Below are 17,972 nucleotides of genomic sequence, written 5' to 3' on the forward strand. Positions count from 1 at the left end.
TAATCATAATTTTTCACTGACAAAACAAAAGAACGCAAAAGAAATTCTAAGGTACACTTTTTTATAAAGGCTACCTGAAAAAATGTCCTGGGAAAACGCTCCAGGCACGGGAATTATACTATTTAGTCGAGTAATGCGATGAAATAGATATTTTGAAATCAAGCAATACATTTATTTCATTCACAATAGCACCATTATCTCTATTTACAAAATAAGTCTAATTTATTTTACTGAATGATGCTTTACAACAATTATGTGTATTTTCCGAACATCAAAGCATTGATTAAAGAATGGTGAGCTGTTTCGGTCAACATAGTTGTAAAATATATATAAACGAAACCAAATTCTTGATCTTCTAGAATATCGATAGGCTATAACAGTCAGCTATTTGGGATTATCAATACCTAGGAACATTCAAGGCAGAACATTAGGTGTGCAGTAGACAAATCCGGACTTCTTGAAAATGCAAACTGATCATGTGATTGTCACAAACCGTTGATGGACGTCGTTGTCAATTTAAAAAATGTACTGTCAACTATTTGTAAAAAATCTAATATTGGCTAATGTTCGAGTTGTTTTCTCCCATTCCATTCAAAAGAATGTGCTTGAAAGAAAATAATGCCTTGTAACTTCATAGCACTGAATTTGACCATCGTCCTGTATATAGGACAGCCTGTAAACTCAAAGAAAATAAAAGTTTCGTACGTTTTTAATTTATTATCTTTTCTTCTCAATTTAGAAAACAAAATTAGAAATTTCAAACAAAAATTTTAATTTCTTCGATCATTAGTAAAATATGGGTTAAGTGCGAAGAACGTGATATTTAATAAATAAAATAGACAAAATGTTAAAAAAAAACCCCTTAGACGTAATTTAAAATCTGAATCCTTCTTGATTTTTTCCTCCGGACACTTTTGCCATTTCTCACTTTGAAATCGTTGAGTTTCTTAATCAAAACCTCATAAACGCTTTACAAAATGTGAAATAGATAATAAAACAAATTCCAAATTTGGGCTTCCAGATACCCTTATTCTTGTGGAGACGTACGTTATTCAAAATTTGATGGCTCTAGGTACTATTGTTTTATCACGGTGCGAGAAACATACCTACATTAATACAGATTCTTCATTATTTAATTTCCTTAAATATAACACAGGGCGATAATATTTGGTAGCAACAATTTGAAAAGTGAAACGGACATTTAAAGTTTTCAACGCAAAATGCCAAACCGAAATTAATAGCCCTTTTCGGCTAGCACCGTTTGGGCTAAAAATATTTAGCTTAGTTGTCAGAAATTAGTAGTAAAATGATTATCATTATGTAGCTTCCTTCTTTCTAAATAAAAGATAAATAATAAATAAAAGATAAATAATAAATAAATAATAACAATGTTAAAGTACTATAAATTATAAGCTGAAAACCTGGCTTAAATTTTGTGTGAAACTTATTTTTTGCTCAGACTGTTTTATTAGCATTTTTTTAAGTAGTGTTCTTAGTGACCTATTTTGTGCTCTGATTGATACACCTTTTTGCAGCCTACATACACTAACATTATTTTTAAAAATACGTTTTCTTTACGAAACAATGATAGCAGAAGCATTTAAATGGAATTATGTAAGCCGGTGGTAATGATAAATAAGCAATTCACGTTGAACTTCCGCTTTTAGTGACTACTCATTTATTAAATTTTTTTTCAAATCGCGGAAGAACTGTCGGCCATATTGGGAAGCTATAACTGTTGGGAGCTAGGAGCTGCTTCAATAGATCTCCTTACAGGGCATCTTTAATAAATCAGAAAGTTGAGTGTGAGGGAGGGACTCAAGGGTGAAGGGGGGGAATAAAGTGGCGAGGGTCACAAACTCGGGCCGAAAAGTGAAAAGTGATACCCAGGAGTGGGAAGGAAGAGCGCGCCTCTTTGTCGGACGCGGGTCAGGAGTTTTCTAAACGCGAAGGTTCCTGCTTGGCGAAGTTATTGCGCAGTTTGTAATATTACTGGATGTTTAGGATGCCACTTGCTGTTTTTCATTCCTTCAAAACTTCAGCGATAATAACAGGAATAGCTTAGTTTTCCCCCTTAAATTTTACCTCAAAATCTGTATATTAAAAATTGATCACGTTTTTCAGGAATATATTAAAAATATCCTTTATTTATACTTTTAATGAATATTTATAACAAAGGTAATTTGAAGCTTAAATGATATTCCAGAGATTCGAGCAATTTTAAGGATTCGTCTCAATTCTTGTCTTATATCCTGTTTTGAAGCTTTCATCATACATCTTTCCTAAATTAATAGAAACATAACAATCTTTACTACAGTTGGCCGTATTTCTCTATTTCATTTATCAACCATCTACTTATAATTTATTGTATCTGCTGTATTTACTTCCTTTTACAGGTTAAAAGACAGGTCAATACTATTTTTTACTTTAAAAAAAAAAAAAAAATATTTTCTTGACTTTGTATGCAACAATATGGGAGTTTAACTTACTTTTCGAAAGAGTTTAAGTGAATTCAGTGTTGATAACCATACGTAGTTTTAAAGGCATTTCGTACTATTAAAGGCTATTTATTTATCTGTTTAATTTCAAGGAAAAAAATCCCTTGCATGTGCATTGCTCCTCTGCTCTGCCTTATGTATCATGACGTGTTTCTCCGAAGCGGAATTCCAGTACTTTATTCAACAAAATAATGTAGACCTATTTTAGGGGAAAGAGATCATTGTAAAAAAGCACTGAAGAATCCATTCATAGTAAAACCCTTAATTTTTGCAAGATAAATGCAAGGGGATATTTGAGCATAAACACCTCGTTCTTGATTTAACTCATGTATTGTAGACAGTAATTAGCTAGCAAATAGTACCTTATAACAAGTAGAGAACTAAAAAGCATTTCTTTATATAAGTATATTTGCAGGACGACAATTATTGGACTATATGAAATAAATCACATTTTTGGAGACTACTTATTTAAAATGGAGACTACTAATTTAAAAATTTTATTCATATTTGAAAAGTAACTACAAATGTTTGGATTTAGTTCAGGACATGTTCGATATGCTTTCCGTCAATGATACGACATGGCGCAGAAGAATAGCAAAATTCTGCAATGGTTTTAATGACCTTTTGAATGGCTGTTTTGAGCTCAGGGATGATTTCGGTGTTATTTGCGAAAACTTCGTCTTTTAATATTGCCCCATAAAAATGACTCAAGGTTTGTGACGAGGAAAATATGGTGGCCAAGCAATTCCCATTCCAGTAGCCTCTGGGTATTCCAAACTCAGAATGCGCTCTAGAAAGGGTTTTCCAGGACTTCAAACACTCCGATAGGGTATTGGTCCGATAGGGTTGTTCTTCGTTCTGCATCAGCCACATATTTTCGAAATCTGGGTCTCCTTGTATAAGAGGGAGGACATCATTTTCTAAAATTTTGACATAACATTCAGCAGTCATCGTTTCTGCAATGACTATCGCGACCAAGCAGTTGCACACTAAACAGTTACTCGTTTGCAGTGAAGAGACTGGTGTATCTAGAAATGGGGCTTTTCAGTCTCCAAAGCGCGGCAATTCTGTTTATTGACGTATCCATCCAAATGAAAGAGGGCTTGGTCGCTAAACTAAACCATATTCACATCAACTTCTTGTTTGTCAATCGTACCGACAGCAACGCTGGCGAAACACAAACGCCGTTCAGTGGCAATTGCTCTCAATGGCTGATAAGTTTTGTACGCAAAGAGCTGCAGGTCTTGGACAACCAATTTGTATTATAGTATACCGGTTGATTCCAACCACTTGTGAAGCTCGTCTGATCTATGTCCTTGGGTTATTTTGAAACACAGTTTGTGTTTTCTCGATATTTTCAGGCGTTTTCAGGTTTGCTGGACAACCAACATTTTCAGCACTGTCATCACAAACACTATCAGTTCCCCTTAACATTAACACCCCGCAAGCGGGCTGTTATTGCTCTAATAGTAAGCCTTGACAGTGAATATACACTCAGAAACGTTTCAGAAAGAACAACAAAAATAGGATTTCGAACATGCGCATGCTCCAACAAATTCCCAACATCGCCTGCATTCAACCGCCAAGTTTTAACTGAATCTCGCCAATGTTTCAAAAATTATCATAGGTTTTTCTTTTTATATAGCTCAACAATTGTCACATTGTATATATAATTCTTAAATATTATGAAAACGAAGTATTGTACCTCCATGCTTTAATATCAGAGAAGAGAGAGAATTTTCTTAGTCCCTAATTCAACTATTGGAAGTTAACACATTTCTTTCTGAAAAGCCAAAACGAAGATCATAAATAATAGTTCTTGCTGAAATGTAAAATATAGCGAAACAAGAAATTTTTGCATCTACTTTAACTATGAAAATACCAATATCTATTTCTTACAAGACATTGATGTTTATTCGGACAGATATTGAAATGCCTAGATAATGAAGACTTTACAAGGCGCAACGAACATTTCAACAGCAAGAACCTTTTTGAAGATAAACTTCTCTGATAAACTTTTCCAAGATAAGATAAACTTTTTCCAGATACGGTAAATTCATACATTCCATGAATCTCTTTACCACAAAATTGTCAAAAAGATTTTTCGTGCTAATTTTTGGAAGTCTCTACAAATTTTATTTGATTTAGATCCTGAAATTTTAGGAAATAATATTGGATCCACGAATCTGAATATTCTGTATAAACGTATCTGGTTTGCATTTGACAACACAGTACTTAAAAGCAAACAAACAAGAAAAGCTGCTGACTACTTCCATTACGCATTTCCCTTTATTTTTTAAATATCAGTAACTGTATTGCAATCGTTGTAGTTTGTATGACCATAAATTTCTCCTCTTTCTCAGAAGATGAATTTTCGTTTTAGCGTTTGCTAAAATATGCAGTAATGTTCTTCCCCTTTTTTGCCGAACAGACATGTTACTGATACAAGTGGCAAAAATTAAAAAAAAAATTAAAGAAATTTCTGGAAACTCCGAATAAGAAGAGTCAGTATTTACTTCGATAGCAAACTAAACAGTGATAACAGGTCATCAAAGAAAGCCGAAATTCTATTTCATTAGCACTAGTGTTTTCCTAAATACGAAGACGACTGGTCACTCTGGATACCAAACATTCAAATTCTTTTATTAAAAGATGATAATAGGGACAATAGTTTCAGATGCGGATAAAACATTTATACAGAAAGGGAAATTAACTACTTAAAAGATAAGAGTTTTAGAATAGAGACATAACTTACCTTTTGATATTTTATGGGACAATACCATGTTTCAAAATTCATTTGACCTCTTTTTTGGATGACTATTAAACAATTTTGCTAATTAAAAATAATGCATTAAAAATATCGAGCAATATAACGAAGCTGATGTACGTGCAAACCAGTAAGAAGAACGTTATCATCATAAAAGCAGCAAGATATAGTCAGGAACCATTTAGATGTAATCAATATCATTACAGTTTTTAAGGTATCTTTTAGGCATATGCAAAAAAACAAAACTATCCACAGTGCAAAATGCAAGTTTTTTTCACTTATGCGTGTAACTCAGAAGTATATCATGAACATAAAGTTAGAAACCACAGAGTCGCATGAGTCCAATAACTGAAAGGAGGAAAAGTAGTGCTTATAGTTCCAATCTTGTAGTTAAGTAAAAAACAAGACACATCTTTTATTGGCCTACGATAGTATAAACAGTAATGCTAGGAACTGGACCATGATAGTGGGAGACTCAACGGATTTGAAAGTAGTATTATTCACTTTTAAAAGAGGTAGAAGAAAATTAATTATAAACTTCAAGATATGACATAAATCCATTCCTGAAGCAAAGCTCAAACATGTTTCAGAGTAAACACAGTATTTTACGGGTGACGTATGGGTCCCCATTATTAAACAAATTGGACGAAACTGTTTCTGCAGATAACAACAATAGTTTTGCATCTGGCTATATAGACTGATCTCAAAATATGCACTTTAAAGGGTTTTAAGTTAATTAACCAACTTATCTTATTATTTTGCTTATACTATCACTTCTACTTTCGTCCATTTTCACCAGGATAAAAATTAGTTATCATACGTAAAAGCAGAGTTCTTGAATTTGAGCGAGAGCCTTTGATAGGTTTTCCCAACACGTTAATTTGTTATATTATGCTACTACTCAATTAATTTAGGGAAAATAGTTTCACAAACCGCATTGCTACTTGAAATATTGAGGACCGAACCAATGCTTGTTGAAGCACATGCTACTTTGATATTTTAATTTGATTGGATTTTTGTTCGATGTTTTCCCGCAAGTTGTGGCTTTTGCATTTCTGTTATTGGATAGCTTGTATAACCACCAAGCTGACGAGTAAATAAAAATGTTTATTTTAAACTTTCACCTGAGACTGTGATTACCGTCTTTAGAAAGCTAAAGCGGGATGATAAGTTATCTGCCTGTCTTTACTGTTCTGGAAACTGCAGATTAAAGTAGGGTAGAATCGTGCAACCTCTCTTACAACACTGAAATGGTTACATGTTTTTGTATCCTCAACTACATAAACAATATTAATTCATTAATGAAATTTTGATATGTCGTATGGCAGAGTTTTGCTTTATCATGAATCTAATTTATGACTGAATAATGACTAGTATAGAGAACAATTCCGTATGCTTTTCAAGGCGATGTCATGATCATACAGGCTGGTATTTCTTTCTCTATTAGTGTGGTCTTTTTTCTCTATCAGTGTAGTCTTATTTCTTTCTTTGTCAGTGTGGTCTTATTTGCTACCTCAGCAATAGTAAAGTCATAAGCCATATACATTGTTGAATATGTCCAGATAGCATTTGAAATTATAAGGTACGCTTTTTCCTTGTTGAATGGTGATACAATTATGTCATCGAAAAGACGCAGAATGCAATGGACTGGGGTGTAAGATCATTATATTTGAACGTCTAATCTTTCCTCTGTGCTCTCCAAACATAGATCACAGCGAGCACATATGGAGCCCTACTGTATCGGTGTTCGAACGTTTCTGTTCTATTTCCATCGTCAATTACAGAACCGACCTGCTTTCTACCGCGTCTCTGATGGAAACTTCCTCAGTTGCTATCGGATAACGCAATTCACTGCTTACCATAAAGATGTAAAGTGCTTATAAAAAACAAGGGGCTGTAAATTGCATTAAAATCTGCAGGAAATGCAGCATACACTTTTTCTATAAAAATAATTAATACATGTTTCATATTATTATTTTTGTGTGTGGGGGGGAAATTTCTTTGCACTTACTTGAATAGTTTGGCCACATATTCTTTATTCATTACATATTTCGTTTTCGTCATAGAGGAAACAGATTTTATTGCACTATGTCTAACTTTTAGTGGATGTTTATTGAACATTTGTGAATTTTAATACCTTTTAATGAAGGAATTGTACCAGGAAAATTGTTTAAGTTAAGATTAAAATACATCGAGTCCTATTGCCCATTTTAAAACTGAATTTTTATTTCTTCATTATATATAGAAGTTATAAATCAAAACATGTCAGTAAAAAAGCATTGCAAACCATTAAAACCTTTATTTGAAGAGAAGGCCCCAAATGACCAAATATTTCTCAGAAGTGTGAATAGCTAAAAAGAAATAAATTCTTTTAATCTTAGAAATATTTACATCGCAATATCAAAAATAAATTTTAAAAAGTTCATTATATTTTGTTTTTAAACGTATTCTATAAATATAAGGATATTATATCTACATTTAAATACATTGGAGTAGTAACTGGAGGTTCTCGGTAGGCCAAAAGATGCCGACCGAAAATCATTATATAATAAAACAATGACGAAGAGAATAATGAAGTCGCACATTTGATGTGCCGCAGCTATCTTGGATCGCGTGGCAAGTGACGTTGCCATAATGGATCTACCTAGAAGACATGTTTGAATGACGTCATGCATGATAGTTTTATTTTCATTTTGTGGACAACAAAAATTTTTCTAATTTAATCGTTATTATGATAACGACAATACTTTTTCAAACTTTCATTTTTGTGGTAACGACAAATTGTTTTTCGTTTTAGTGACAACGACCTCTTGAACCCGTCTGGTCGTACATTACTTTTTAATTTATTTTCCTTCATTATTTTTAAATACTTAATCAGCAATTGATAGAAGTACTTAATAAAAATTTTATTTTAATTAATTTTCTTATTTAATGTAATAGCATTATTTAATTAATTTTATTATTTAATTTAATAGCAGTTACGTTTAAATGATATTTTAAAAGCTGGGATCGAGCCCGCAACCTCTCACATAGGATGAAAACACGCAAAAACCAGCAGGACTTTTCAAACGAAACCAGATTGTCGCATTGAGTAGAAAACAACTATGACGTCACTGTTTGGGATGAAAACGCTTTGAAATAACCTAATGACAAATATACAAACTCTGATCCATCAATGCAGTACAATGTGTAAGCGAGTATAATGTTTTATACTAAATATTTGTCGCATACGAAATGCATTAGAAAATCGAAAGCTAGTAATATATTAGCACTAGACTACGAATAAAATTTCGTAGATAAGTAATTGGTTTGAAAATTAATCAGAAACTTACAGAAGAAATACATGTATAAATTGGTCTTCGTAATAAGTTATGAACTTTTTCTGTTTAGAAGAATGAAGTCAGAACTTACCAAACTGGCGCAATGAAACATTCAATTCAGCCTTTCAGAATTTTACAAAAACTGCAATAAAAATTTTTGTGTATTAGTAAAAACTGAATTGAAATTTTGCAGATGGAGGGGGAACATGACATTTTTGAAATATTCGCTTGATTTGTAATAAAATTATAACCTTGCTCTATTTTACTGTAATGCAGTGGTTATGTATGGTTGGTTAATTGTTCGTTTAGAATGTGATAAAGAATTAATTTTTTGAGTCAAAGATAAATACACTAAACAATGATTTGAATTCTCCTATTAATTAAAATTAAAACAAGGTAAATGCTTCTTGTAAGATATTGTTATTTACTTACACATGCTTCTTATGAAATCAATATAAAATTTTTCTTAAAGTTTATGTCAATGCAAGTCAGTGATCATGATAACTTAGACAAAAGATTTAGAGTCCAAATGAAGTAGGTTAAAATCCCCTTTACCTACATATGAATGCCTTATAAGTTACTTTCTCCCTTCTTTTCCCATGCTTTCGTGGTGTAACTGGAAGCAAAAATCCAGTTTTCCGACAAGGACATTACACATTTTTTACGTTTCTTGCTTCAAAATAATCTAATGACTCCACAAAATCACTGTCAGAGAAATTTCATCTATTCCACTAAGATAAGTTTCATTCAACCTGAATCTAACAAACACGTAAAAGAAAATATTACCTCAACCAATGTAATAATTTAGTAAAAATTATTCCCAAATCCTTAGAAAACAATGCAAAAAAAAATCTAAAAGTTTCAGGTTTTATAATATACCTAAAGGGGCGTTTTTTTCATTTACACATATGCACGTTTCGAGAGCATTTGAGTTAATACCCCTTTGGGCTAAAAATATTTAAAAACAGCTTATATTTAGAATTTCTAGTAGACAGTCTCGCGCTCTGGACATAATGTTTTTTTCCATACAGTGTTTCCATTGCTCACTTTGAAATCATTGAGTTTGTAATCAAAAACTGGTTTAAGTTTTACAAAATGAAATAGATAATGAAACAAATTCCGAATTTGGGCTTTCAGATGCTCATAATCGAGTGGAGAACTACTTCAAAGTTTGACGTCTCCAGTGTTTTTCCATGTTGCGAGAAAGAGGCATACATTCATGAAATTTTTTATTATTTAATTTCTTTAACTATAATGCAGGGTTCTAATATTTGTTGGCAACAAAATGCCAAAACGAAATTAATAGACCTTCTGAGCAGATTGCCCCTTTGAGCTAAATAGAAATGTGGAATATATAATTTGTGAAAATTCAAAGCGAAATTAAGTTTTCACTTTTGCAAAAAGTATAAACAATAAAAAATTAATAATTTTAATTTAGTGGTAGCCCAGATGGTACAGTGGTTAGGGGAGCCGACTACGATAGCGAGCGGCCCGGGTTCGAATCCCGAAATCGAAATCGAATCAATGGCTAGGCGGCAATTAGTAGCCAACCGTGTTGGTAAATTGCCCTCAGGCGTTGGTACTTAGGTTTTTAATTAAGGCGATTTACGCCGCGCCAACTAGGCGAAACTTGTCAAATTTTGTGAAATGTAGGTGGAGTGGAGGGAGATGATTGGCAGGAGCCTGTCACGTGGGTGGTCAACCAACCACGTGACATTGCAGTTCAGACTCTGAGCAAAGCCGCTTACGCGTGCAATGAGAAATATTGGATATATCAATAATTATCAAGTTTTGAAACAGGTTATCCAGATTGGAATAATTAAACTAATATCGCGATCTAAATGAAGACAAAGGGCACAACTAAGTGCAAACAGATTAGCTAAACAAAATATTCAAATTCATTCTTGCTGTAAAACAGAGATTGGACAGCGGTAGTCACGTGGGGGTCACCCTCCCGTGAACTGTCCACAGCCAATGCATCTTGAAATAGTAGATATCACAATTCAGTGAAGTCTTGGTCTGAGAAATTAAACACTTAAGTTCTTGTACAACACTGAGGCACATGAGTTACTGAAACTATACACTATGTACATATAGGAACGGCGGTATTTGAGCGAAGTGGCAAATGGTGAAAAACATTTTACATTAGCAATAAATAATCAGAGCTTTGAAGATCCAGGTACACGGATCATGTCCATAAGTCTACAATATTACAAAGTCTCTGATATAACAATAAGAAGATTACGAAAATGACAAATATAAGATCAGTGCTTTGAAGATCCAGGTACGGAGAAGGTTGGGTTGTAATTTTCCGTCCCTTCATATGAGTATCGGTGGCCACCTATTAGTTGTCTCCACGATAAAATGGCTATCGCTTCCGGCTTTAGAAGTGGCAAGTGTCGAAAAAAGACAAAAAAAGTGCCCGCCGTTCGAGAGAAAAAAATATTTAGTAAGAATGAGAAGAAAAGAAAAAAGAATAAAAAATATTGTTGCAAAAGAGGAAAAAAAAAAGAAATGTTGTTGACTAATGCTCACTTGTCTTACTACAGTCAGACTACGTCGTCCTAGCGTAATTTTTTGCGCGTTTTACTCCCAAGTTAGATGTTGCGGGTTCGGTCCCAACGTTTTGAAATTTAACTACAGAGACACGAATATCACCAAAAATAATCCCTTGAAAGTTATAAACACTTTTTTTTTTATTTAAATGAAGACTTTTTTTAATTTTCACTTTTGAAATTTATTTAATGAATTTTTTATTTAAAGTTAAATATTTAAAAGAACCTTGTGAAACTCATTTGATAAACCACCTTTGATAATGATTTTAATCTTCAGTGACTGCCTAATTAGCAAATGGTCTGACGGTGAACCATGATTGTCTATAATATACAATATTTACACACTGCCATCTGCATCTGCAGCGATTTTAAGCCTCTCAAATGCAACTGAGCTTTCAAAAATTGCCGATTTGCATTATTTTTTGCATTACTACGCTTGACTTTTGAAGCCAGTGTATAAAAGAACACATCTGAGCGCATTCAGGAAAGGCAGTTTTAATTTAAATGCTGCTATATTAAGTTCTGGAAAATTATTTGAATTTAGTAAACTACGAATAATATTACAGAAAGGGAAAAAATACGACAAATAATATTATAGAATGATAAAAGCTAATTTTATTTTAAATAAATATACATTATTATTTCTGAGCTGCTGTCAACGGAAAAGTGCCTTGTAAATATCTTCACTACATTAATAAATTTTTCAACGACATTTATGATAGTTGCGTAGTTGAATTGAATAACTTTCAGCATGAAATAAATAATCATTTAATTACCTCTACTTCCAGAATGGAAATAAGAAACTGGGGAAAGCAGGCACTCCTACAACCAAAGTTTTAGGATATATTTTTCTATAAATAATGTGCTTTAATAATATAATAAATGTCAAATAAAATGTTTTAATATAAATAAAAGGTGTACTAAATTCTTCACATTTCTACTTCTCAGTTTATAACACTGCATAATTTCAGCGCAATATCTATTTAATAGCATGCACATTTACTCCAAAGCGAAATCAGATTTTATGTTTCCACCTCCTCCGAAATTTCTGAGATGTGTCTATAGTAAATTGTTTGCGACGCTTTCTAGGCTTATTTCTGTCAAATTATATATGACTACATTTCCCTTTTCATTCAAAAATAAAAATTACAGCTCTTTATGATTTTTTAGAATCATGAATAGTTGCAGGCTTAGCAAACTGTAGAAATTCCTGTATTTATTTAGTCATTAATTAAATATTGATCAGTACGAAGATAAATATGTCTTAACTCATTTTGTAATGCCTATAATAGTCTAGGCTCAAAAGTTTTATTTATTTCTAGTTTCGTTTGCGAACGAGTGATTACATGGGCGCTTATGCGATTTTTCCCATGTGACGAGAGATTCTCCACGAAGAGATGTCTTCTCTCAGATAGATAACCTTTGTGTTTTTTGCCATAATCAAGTAAATAAAACTACTCAAAATTAATTTCAAGAATTTTGGGAACACCATAATACTTAAATACATTCTATTTATATTACAATTTCATCTTTACGCTTTTCGACTTAGTCATATTTGATTGAATATGAGTTATTAATTACATAATTAATAAATGTTCTAGAATGCTATTATTTAGAACTACATTCTAAAACATTTTTAATTGAAAATTTTAATTTAAAGCTAGTTCTAAAATGCTTGTGCTCAGTATAAATATCATAATTTTGTTTTTGATCAAAAGTTTAGCTAAAGGTAATAATTAAATTTTAGAAAAATTTTTCATTTTGGTTAAATGCTTTCGCATGTTTTTTAAATTAAAAAAAATAAAAATGATTGTTAATTTTAGGTAAGGCAAACAAGCATTAAAAATTTAAATAAATGACAGAAATCTTTGTTTTTTCAATATGCACTGAGACCGTCTAAACAAGAAGCTTTAAGAATTTTGCTTATAAAGTTAGCAAAATGGAGAGGAGGGGAAAAAGTCAAAATGAAGAAGAGAAAGATAAAGAAAAGGATGAGTAAATATTTCGGGGAAAGAAAAAAGTTGGATAATGAGTCTTCGTTTTTGGTACTTTAGTTGCAATGCTGATAGATGTGTTTTGAAGCAATACATGCTATATAAAGGAATTAGTTGATTAATGATTCAGATTTTTTTAAAAAAAATTTCTTTTCTTTTTTAATATTTTAATAATTTCAGGTAAATTATATCAGACTTTTGCGCATGTATGTTAAAACTGTTTATACTCTTAGGGATAGTAACCAACAGTTAATCATTTGTCTTGCTACTCAGCTGATCCTAAGAAAATTTACTCAATCTATCCTAATGTCATCCGTAATTAACGAGAAATCTCTGTGAACTTTTGGCGAAGTTTTGGCGACAAGCTACTTGTTAGATGTAGCAACCCTCTCACGATCAGCATCTCAGCGCGAATCCTCAAAATCTTTCCAAGACTTAGCCGAACTTGAATCACGTGGTTGTGTTATCGCACGTCAGCTCTTACAGAAATGTTATAACGAGATAACTATAAATGTCCACTTTACATCTTCGTCGTCCACCAATTCGCATTACGTAATGAATCATACTCAATTAATGAAATTCGCAATTATTTTGAAAGTTCAGAATTTAATACAGAATATTTAATTCTCTAGTTCTCTCCTTTATTATTTGGATATGTCTAAGAATAATAATTATAGCCATTTATTTATTTAAAACGGATTAAGTCATCTTTTCCCAATGTGACACCTAGTTATACAGATTAATACAGCAATACAATAAAGACGACTACTGACTACTGATTATAACGACTGACTGCTGATTGATAGAGTATTTTAAAGACGAGATATTTGAATCAGCTGACAGAATTACAAATTGTGTGTTTCAAAATTTTATAAAGTTTTCAGGCTGTTAATAAGTTCTCTTCCCCTAGCAATGCTATATGAAGTTAATATGAAACTGATTTTTATCAAATCATGATAAGTTTGCTACATTTTATTTTGAATCTTCGTATAAGAAGATAATTTCAGAGGAATATGCAAAGTAATCAAATACAACATTGTCTACTACATGGACTAAACAGGAAAGTGATCAGAATATCTGCATATATTTATAGGACGATGTGGCGTTTTGCTTTAATATTAGTCATGGTAAATTTAAGGACATCGGCTTTCAATGTCGATACAAGAACTGCTGTTGTACACCAAGGTACTAATGGATCAATGTTTGGATTTTCCATCGCTTTACACAGGGATAAGGATTTTAGCTGGTGAGTAAAAATCTCACTTTGATTATAATATACCAGTGTTCGAGATGCGAGGAATGGAAATTATTATAGCTGTTGCTAATAATGGAGTAAAACTCCAAACTGCTTTAATATATTAAAAATGATTATAATATATTAAAATTTTAAATATATATTAAAAATTATTTATCTTATGCTTTGTAGCTTCAAGATTAATTCAAGACAAAAATTTTGGAAGCTTGAATCTTTTAATTAGTTTTTCTTCATTATTTAGGTTGTTCAAACGTGTTCATGCGCAGGTTAATAGTGAGATATTTAATGTTTATTTGCCCAAAATTAGTCGACAGTTTAACAGAAATGTACTTTGAATTCTTCTGTTATGTATAATTGTAATGCCGATTATTGTAGCCAGCTTCGGACTCGCTATACCTGGAAAAAATAATTATTTTGCAAAACAATTGTTTTTAAAATTGTTAAACATTAAGCATAAAATTGGTAAATTAAGAAATGTAATTTAAATGTCTGCATCGGATAGAAAAATACACACGCATACACACATATATATATAATAAATGTTAGCGATTTTGTACTGTTAACTACGTTTGTGAATTTTTAGTTAGAGCTGCATAGATACTGGTAAGAAAAAGACATCATGCATTTGCATTTAAGTTTGAAAACAAAATTCGTATAAAGTTTCTCAAAATTATGAAATGGTTTCATTGATAAATGAAAAAATCAATGATGGTTTCATTAAAATAACTACTAAAATTTTTAAGTTAGGTATTATAAATATGTTTGTGAACAAGACTACATATTTATCAAATTAATTTGCAACTTAATTTTTAATCAGCATACATATAGAAGAAATAGTATAAAATCGAATTAAGAACAAAATTCAAAATTTCGCGAACGTGGAAATAAATATTAACCTTTGAATTATCTGAATTTTAATATTAATACTTCATGTTAATTTTATTTTGATTTTTGTTAGTAGTGATAGAAAGTGACTAATAGTAGTGATTTAAAACGTCTGAAATGTCGTTCTGCTATTTTTGTAGACGATAACCTATTATTAATTCTGCCTTCTTCATGATAACGAAATCATTAGCCGGGTTTCTTGTTTTCGTATTAGAGTGTTTACTTTTGTATTTGGTTTCCTTTAGCTATTTCTGAAAGTTTCCTTTTTGTGTATTTACGTTAATGATCCTATAATATCATCAGCTTTAATATGTGTTCTTTTTTATATAAATAACATGAAAATTTATTAATTCCAATTTTTGAATGATTTCCATGAAAATTTATTAATTCCAAAATTTATTAATTCCAAATATTTCATACCCATTAATTTTTGTTTTGTTGCATTATCGATTGGGGTGGGTCCGTTGATCGTTTTATTTAGAAGGACCTAGAGACGCGTTGTAAAAAGGCGTGCAGATCTTTTCACAGATAAACAATTTCATAGAAAGAATTCATGTATTAAAAAGACAGTTGTTTCAAATGTGTTCAATTTGAGCCATTGATTTGATTTTTCTTTTTCATTTTACATCATTAATTCTTTTTCATTTTACATCCTCCACAATTTTAAAGACACTTTTCAACATTTTTTTAAATGATGAAATTATTCAATTACATAAAACAGAGTTTAGCATTTCATTAATATTACTAATAATTTTAAGTATTACATTTGTTTCTAAAATTACTTACTTTTTTAAGGTCTTTCATTTTGCTAAGAAAAACTAGCCCGGGTGAAATACAGAATTCTTTCGAACCTGCATTGCATAATTTATTTCATTTATTTTCCACAGTGTAGCAATATATTTTTTTATCCATCCAAGTGAGACATTTAAAAATAATATGTATTTATTGGTAAAAGTCTGATATTTTCAATGGTAATAAGAGTATTAAAATATTCATTCGTTTTGGATCCTGAATTTCTATGCAATTATTTTATCGCTATTTGCTTAAGAGAACCGTAATTTTTGTAACGATTACTTCGTTTACAAACGGATTTACCTTAGCATACTTATTCAAAGCATATTCGGACTGTCAGTATCATGTACTCTGGCTACATAGCTTTTATTTGCTTCTCATAAATGAGTACTATAATCTTCACTGAAAATAATCTTGATGATAATAAGAATTCATTATAGTTTTCAAGGATAATGTTTTCCTTTGTATTTTTTTTTTTTTTAACTGCGAAGATTTACTTTTATCGAAGGCAGCTCTGAGTATTATGTATTTGTTCAATAAAAAAAGGTGTGTGTGTGTGTGATTGTGGCAAAGCCTGCGGGCTATCTGCCTAAGGGAAGGGATGCCTTCATGGAGGACTTTCTAAGGGAAACTGGCTCCTATGTACGTTACACATGGGGGGAACCACGAAAAAGCCCATGCAGCCAGCCCGTTCACGGGATTCGAACCTCGGACTGAACTACCAGTGTTCAGCTGCTTTACCTCTCGACCGCTGGTGGGTTCAATAAAGAAAGAAAAACATTTTAATGATTTCTAGTTTCTCATGGGAAGATTCTACAAATCGTGGAGGTCAAAGTACCTCAGATTTTCTTTTTAAATACCTGATCCTCCTCTAGGAGCTTTTTTCCAGTTTTGTTTATCAGTATTGTCATGCCCCAAATTAAAGGGTAATTTCAGATAACTGGGAAACGTCGCTTAAAAGTAACAGCAGCGGAATGTTAGTTTAAAATCTCATAATCTAAGATTCTTAGTCGTTTGGTGTTTCAAAAAAATTTAAGTTCCTAAAATGTGAAATGTTTTTCGTTTGTGTTAATTTAGTTACCATATGAATGAGTAAATATTTTGCGTTTTAAAATATCCGATTTTTTTTTCTTTTTTTTATTTAGTAATGTTATGATTCACATTGCAAATGGTAACAGTTTTAATACCTTTCAAGTTTTATGCTGAGTGCTAAGGAGTAAAAATATCGTACTGCAGTTCCTTAACTGTACGTTATTTACCAGTTTCTTTGGATTTATTGAACAATACAAAAGAATAACCGAGTTTCAACTATATAGGAATATATATTCTCCAAAAGTAAAAAAAAAGTGTATTTCAAATAAAACAAAGATATTTTAGAAGGATAGAATATTAATATCAATTTTATATGCATTTAGTTTGTGCAAAAGAGGACAGCGCTATATTACCTAATGATCATTTGGAACTTCATTTGTTAAATTTAAAAGCAGTTATACAGTTTCTACTGAAGTGCCAGTAATATAAACATTTTATTTCGTTTGTGACACCAAAATCAAAACCATTTTCACTTGCTTTAAATGTTATATTCAGTAAAACATACTGCATGTTTGAATTGTTTCCCTGTAATTAGTTTAAAATGAAAACGCAGGATTTCGAATTAATGAACTGGATCAAAATAAAATTTTCGTTAAGTTGCCTAACAAATATTTCCCACTTTTTTAATGAAACTAAAATGATTATTTTATGCAACAGTTAAAGTAACCTTTAGCACCTGAAATTTTTCCATTTCTCACTATTATTATTTCTGAAATTTTAAGTATACAATTTCTTTAAACAACTGCTTTTTTCCGAGAAATATGCACTTGAAGGTCTATAAACTATGTCATCTAACATGAGCTCATTTATGAAT

General features: G+C 31.5%; 1 protein-coding gene across 1 annotated transcript in view; it reads left to right on the plus strand.

Moving 5' to 3' along the window:
* The first annotated feature begins 13,574 nt into the window (after positions 1–13,574).
* The window catches only part of LOC118186562 (integrin alpha-PS2-like), a 155,264-nt gene continuing 150,866 nt past the window's right edge, over positions 13,575–17,972 (plus strand). The window contains exon 1 of the mRNA XM_035356669.2: positions 13,575–14,380. Within this exon, the coding sequence (XP_035212560.2) occupies positions 14,148–14,380 (233 nt within the window). The 5' untranslated portion in view covers positions 13,575–14,147. The remainder of the gene's footprint in view (positions 14,381–17,972) is intronic.

The sequence above is a fragment of the Stegodyphus dumicola genome, chromosome 6 (assembly GCF_044657685.1).
Source record: "Stegodyphus dumicola isolate Sdum_Otavi_A_Nest chromosome 6, ASM4465768v1".
Taxonomy (NCBI): domain Eukaryota; kingdom Metazoa; phylum Arthropoda; class Arachnida; order Araneae; family Eresidae; genus Stegodyphus; species Stegodyphus dumicola.